We start from the raw sequence: 5,764 nt of genomic DNA, 5'->3' as shown, positions 1-5,764 counted from the left end.
CGGGACCGTGCAGAGGAAGGAACGGGACCGTGCAGAGGAAGGAACGGGACCGTGCAGAGGAAGGAACGGGACCGTGCAGAGGAAGGAACGGGAACGTTCAGAGGAAGGAACGTTCAGAGGAGGGAACGTTCAGAGGAGGGAACGTTCAGAGGAGGGAACGTTCAGAGGAGGGAACGTTCAGAGGAGGGAACGTTCAGAGGAGGGAACGGGAACGTTCAGAGGAGGGAACGGGAACGTTCAGAGCCGGGAACGGGAACGTACAGAGGAGGGAACGGGAACGTTCAGAGGAAGGAATGGGAATGTTCAGAGGAAGAAATGGGAACGTTCAGAGGAAGGAATGGGAACGTGCAGAGGAAGAAATGGGAACGTTCAGAGGAAGGAATGGGAACGTGCAGAGGAAGAAATGGGAACGTTCAGAGGAAGGAATGGGAACGTGCAGAGGAAGGAATGGGAACGTGCAGAGGAAGGTATGAGAACGTTCAGAAGAAGGTATGGGAACGTTCAGAGGAAGGTATGGGAACGTTCAGAGGAAGGAAAGGGAACGTTCAGAGGAAGGAACGGGAACGTTCAGAGGAAGGAACGGGAACCTTCAGAGGAAGGAACGGGAACGTTCAGAGGAAGGAACGGGAACGTTCAGAGGAAGGAACGGGAACGTTCAGAGGAAGGAACGGAAACGTTCAGAGGAAGGAACGGGAACGTGCAGAGGAAGGAACGGGACCGTGCAGAGGAAGGAACGGGACCGTTCAGAGGAAGGAACGGGACCGTGCAGAGGAAGGAACGGGAACGTTCAGAGGAAGGAACGTTCAGAGGAAGGAACGTTCAGAGGAGGGAACGTTCAGAGGAGGGAACGGGAACGTTCAGAGCCGGGAACGGGAACGTTCAGAGCCGGGAACGGGAACGTACAGAGGAGGGAACGGGAACGTTCAGAGGAAGGAACGGGAACGTTCAGAGGAAGAAATGGGAACGTTCAGAGGAAGGAATGGGAACGTGCAGAGGAAGAAATGGGAACGTTCAGAGGAAGGAATGGGAACGTGCAGAGGAAGAAATGGGAACGTTCAGAGGAAGGAATGGGAACGTGCAGAGGAAGGAATGGGAACGTGCAGAGGAAGGAATGGGAACGTGCAGAGGAAGGAATGGGAACGTTCAGAGGAAGGAATGGGAACGTTCAGAGGAAGGAATGGGAACGTGCAGAGGAAGAAATGGGAACGTGCAGAGGAAGGAATGGGAACGTGCAGAGGAAGGTATGGAAACGTTCAGAAGAAGGTATGGGAACGTTCAGAGGAAGGTATGGGAACGTTCAGAGGAAGGAAAGGGAACCTTCAGAGGAAGGAACGGGAACGTTCAGAGGCAGGAACGGGAACGTTCAGAGGAAGGAACGGGGACGTTCAGAGGAAGCAACGGGAACGTTCAGAGGAGGGAACGTTCAGAGGAGGGAACGTTCAGAGGAGGGAACGTTCAGAGGAGGGAACGTTCAGAGGAGGGAACGGGAACGTTCAGAGGAGGGAACGGGAACGTTCAGAGGAGGGAACGGGAACGTGCAGAGGAGGGAACGGGAACGTTCAGAGGAAGGAACGGGAACGTTCAGAGGAAGGAACGGGAACGTTCAGAGGAAGGAATGGGAACGTTCACAGGAAGGAATGGGAACGTTCAGAGGAAGGAATGGGAACGTGCAGAGGAAGGAATGGGAACGTGCAGAGGAAGGAATGGGAACGTTCAGAGGAAGGAATGGGAACGTTCAGAGGAAGGAATGGGAACGTTCAGAGGAAGGAATGGGAACGTGCAGAGGAAGGTATGGGAACGTTCAGAAGAAGGTATGGGAACGTTCAGAGGAAGGAAAGGGAACGTTCAGAGGAAGGAAAGGGAACCTTCAGAGGAAGGAAAGGGAACCTTCAGAGGAAGGAACGGGAACCTTCAGAGGAAGGAACGGGAACCTTCAGAGGAAGGAACGGGGACGTTCAGAGGAAGCAACGGGAACGTTCAGAGGAGGGAACGTTCAGAGGAGGGAACGGGAACGTTCAGAGGAGGGAACGGGAACGTTCAGAGGAGGGAACAGGAACGTGCAGAGGAGGGAATGGGAACGTGCAGAGGAAGGAATGGGAACGTGCAGAGGAAGGAATGGGAACGTGCAGAGGAAGGAATGGGAACGTGCAGAGGAAGGAATGGGAACGTGCAGAGGAAGGTATGAGAACGTTCAGAAGAAGGTATGGGAACGTTCAGAGGAAGGTATGGGAACGTTCAGAGGAAGGAAAGGGAACGTTCAGAGGAAGGAACGGGAACGTTCAGAGGAAGGAACGGGAACCTTCAGAGGAAGGAACGGGAACGTTCAGAGGAAGGAACGGGAACGTTCAGAGGAAGGAACGGGAACGTTCAGAGGAAGGAACGGAAACGTTCAGAGGAAGGAACGGGAACGTGCAGAGGAAGGAACGGGACCGTGCAGAGGAAGGAACGGGACCGTTCAGAGGAAGGAACGGGACCGTGCAGAGGAAGGAACGGGAACGTTCAGAGGAAGGAACGTTCAGAGGAAGGAACGTTCAGAGGAGGGAACGTTCAGAGGAGGGAACGGGAACGTTCAGAGCCGGGAACGGGAACGTTCAGAGCCGGGAACGGGAACGTACAGAGGAGGGAACGGGAACGTTCAGAGGAAGGAACGGGAACGTTCAGAGGAAGAAATGGGAACGTTCAGAGGAAGGAATGGGAACGTGCAGAGGAAGAAATGGGAACGTTCAGAGGAAGGAATGGGAACGTGCAGAGGAAGAAATGGGAACGTTCAGAGGAAGGAATGGGAACGTGCAGAGGAAGGAATGGGAACGTGCAGAGGAAGGAATGGGAACGTGCAGAGGAAGGAATGGGAACGTTCAGAGGAAGGAATGGGAACGTTCAGAGGAAGGAATGGGAACGTGCAGAGGAAGAAATGGGAACGTGCAGAGGAAGGAATGGGAACGTGCAGAGGAAGGTATGGAAACGTTCAGAAGAAGGTATGGGAACGTTCAGAGGAAGGTATGGGAACGTTCAGAGGAAGGAAAGGGAACCTTCAGAGGAAGGAACGGGAACGTTCAGAGGCAGGAACGGGAACGTTCAGAGGAAGGAACGGGGACGTTCAGAGGAAGCAACGGGAACGTTCAGAGGAGGGAACGTTCAGAGGAGGGAACGTTCAGAGGAGGGAACGTTCAGAGGAGGGAACGTTCAGAGGAGGGAACGGGAACGTTCAGAGGAGGGAACGGGAACGTTCAGAGGAGGGAACGGGAACGTGCAGAGGAGGGAACGGGAACGTTCAGAGGAAGGAACGGGAACGTTCAGAGGAAGGAACGGGAACGTTCAGAGGAAGGAATGGGAACGTTCACAGGAAGGAATGGGAACGTTCAGAGGAAGGAATGGGAACGTGCAGAGGAAGGAATGGGAACGTGCAGAGGAAGGAATGGGAACGTTCAGAGGAAGGAATGGGAACGTTCAGAGGAAGGAATGGGAACGTTCAGAGGAAGGAATGGGAACGTGCAGAGGAAGGTATGGGAACGTTCAGAAGAAGGTATGGGAACGTTCAGAGGAAGGAAAGGGAACGTTCAGAGGAAGGAAAGGGAACCTTCAGAGGAAGGAAAGGGAACCTTCAGAGGAAGGAACGGGAACCTTCAGAGGAAGGAACGGGAACCTTCAGAGGAAGGAACGGGGACGTTCAGAGGAAGCAACGGGAACGTTCAGAGGAGGGAACGTTCAGAGGAGGGAACGGGAACGTTCAGAGGAGGGAACGGGAACGTTCAGAGGAGGGAACAGGAACGTGCAGAGGAGGGAATGGGAACGTTCAGAGGAAGGAATGTGAACGTTCAGAGGAAGAAATGTGAACGTTCAGAGGAAGGAATGGGAACGTTCAGAGGAAGGAATGGGAACGTTCAGAGGAAGGAATGGGAACGTTCAGAGGAAGGAATGGGAACGTGCAGAGGAAGGAATGGGAACGTGCAGAGGAAGGAATGGGAACGTGCAGAGGAAGGAATGGGAACGTTCAGAAGAAGGTATGGGAACGTTCAGAAGAAGGTATGGGAACGTTCAGAAGAAGGTATGGGAACGTTCAGAGGAAGGTATGGGAACGTTCAGAGGAAGGAAAGGGAACGTTCAGAGGAAGGAACGGGAACGTTCAGAGGAAGGAACGGGAACGTTCAGAGGAAGGAACGGGAACGTGCAGAGGAAGGAACGGGAACGTTCAGAGGAAGGAACGGGAACGTTCAGAGGAAGGAACGGGGACGTTCAGAGGAAGCAACGGGAACGTTCAGAGGAGGGAACGTTCAGAGGAGGGAACGGGAACGTTCAGAGGAGGGAACGGGAACGTTCAGAGGAGGGAACGGGAACGTTCAGAGGAGGGAACGGGAACGTTCAGAGGAGGGAACGGGAACGTTCAGAGGAGGGAACGGGAACGTTCAGAGGAAGAAATGTGAACGTTCAGAGGAAGGAATGGGAACGTTCAGAGGAAGGAATGGGAACGTTCAGAGGAAGGAATGGGAACGTGCAGAGGAAGGAATGGGAACGTGCAGAGGAAGGAATGGGAACCTTCAGAGGAAGGAATGGGAACCTTCAGAGGAAGGAATGGGAACCTTCAGAGGAAGGAATGGGAACGTGCAGAGGAAGGAATGGGAACCTTCAGAGGAAGGAATGGGAACCTTCAGAGGAAGGAATGGGAACCCTCAGAGGAAGAAATGGGAACCTTCAGAGGAAGAAATGGGAACCTTCAGAGGAAGGAATGGGAACGTGCAGAGGAAGGAATGGGAACGTGCAGAGGAAGGAACGGGAACGTTCAGAGGAAGGAACGGGAAGGTTCAGGGGAAGGTTCAGAGGAAGGAACGGGAAGGTTCAGGGGAAGGTTCAGAGGAAGGAACGGGAATGTGCAGAGGAAGGAACAAGAACGTTCAGAGGAAGGAACGGGAAGGTTCAGGGAAAGGTTCAGAGGAAGGAACGGGAACGTGCAGAGGAAGGAATGGGAATGTGCAGAGGAAAGAACGGGAATGTGCAGAGGAAGGAACGGGAACGTGCAGAGGAAGGAACGGGAACGTGCAGAGGAAGGAACGGGAACGGTCAGAGGAAGAAACGGGAACGGTCAGAGGAAGAAACGGGAACGGTCAGAGGAAGGAACGGGAACGGTCAGAGGAAGGAACGGGAACGGTCAGAGGAAGGAACGGGAACGGTCAGAGGAAGGAACGGGAACGGTCAGAGGAAGGAACGGGAACGGTCAGAGGAAGGAACGGGAGCGTTCAGAGGAAGGAACGGGAGCGTTCAGAGGAAGGAACGGGAGCGTTCAGAGGAAGGAACGGGAGCGTTCAGAGGAGGGAACGGGAGCGTTCAGAGGAGGGAACGGGAGCGTTCAGAGGAGGGAACGGGAGCGTTCAGAGGAGGGAACGGGAGCGTTCAGAGGAGGGAACGGGAGCGTTCAGAGGAGGGAACGGGAGCGTTCAGAGGAGGGAACGGGAGCGTTCAGAGGAGGGAACGGGAACGTTCAGAGGAGGGAACGGGAACGTTCCTATAGGAAACCATGGGTCCTCATAGCGTTTTTTAGGCACGTGATTTTGCACGCCCAGCTCCCCGTGTGAATGAGCCCTTAATTACGAGGGGCTGCTGAAGTCTTTGGCTTTACCCAGAAAGAAACGAGATAGGAAGATGAAACTTTACATTTCTTCCACATCCTCTCCACTGATGCCAACACACTTCTTACATCGGTATTCCAAGTTCTGTGAGCCTTGCAAAAAGGATTTCAGTTGTGCATCAAACCAGTCATCCGTAGCAGCCA

General features: G+C 54.0%; 1 protein-coding gene across 1 annotated transcript; it reads left to right on the top strand.

Moving 5' to 3' along the window:
• Positions 1 to 293: 293 nt before the first annotated feature.
• On the top strand, positions 294 to 3,833 carry LOC136633495 (trichohyalin-like). Its single transcript, XM_066609255.1, has 3 exons — positions 294 to 467; positions 748 to 2,223; positions 2,460 to 3,833. The coding sequence occupies exons 1-3, from the start codon at positions 294 to 296 to the stop codon at positions 3,831 to 3,833; spliced, it is 3,024 nt and encodes a 1,007-aa protein (XP_066465352.1).
• The last annotated feature ends 1,931 nt before the right edge of the window (positions 3,834 to 5,764 follow it).

The sequence above is a fragment of the Eleutherodactylus coqui genome, chromosome 6 (assembly GCF_035609145.1).
Source record: "Eleutherodactylus coqui strain aEleCoq1 chromosome 6, aEleCoq1.hap1, whole genome shotgun sequence".
In the NCBI taxonomy this organism is placed as follows: Eukaryota; Metazoa; Chordata; class Amphibia; order Anura; family Eleutherodactylidae; genus Eleutherodactylus; species Eleutherodactylus coqui.
This window is presented reverse-complemented; position numbering and strand designations above follow the sequence as displayed.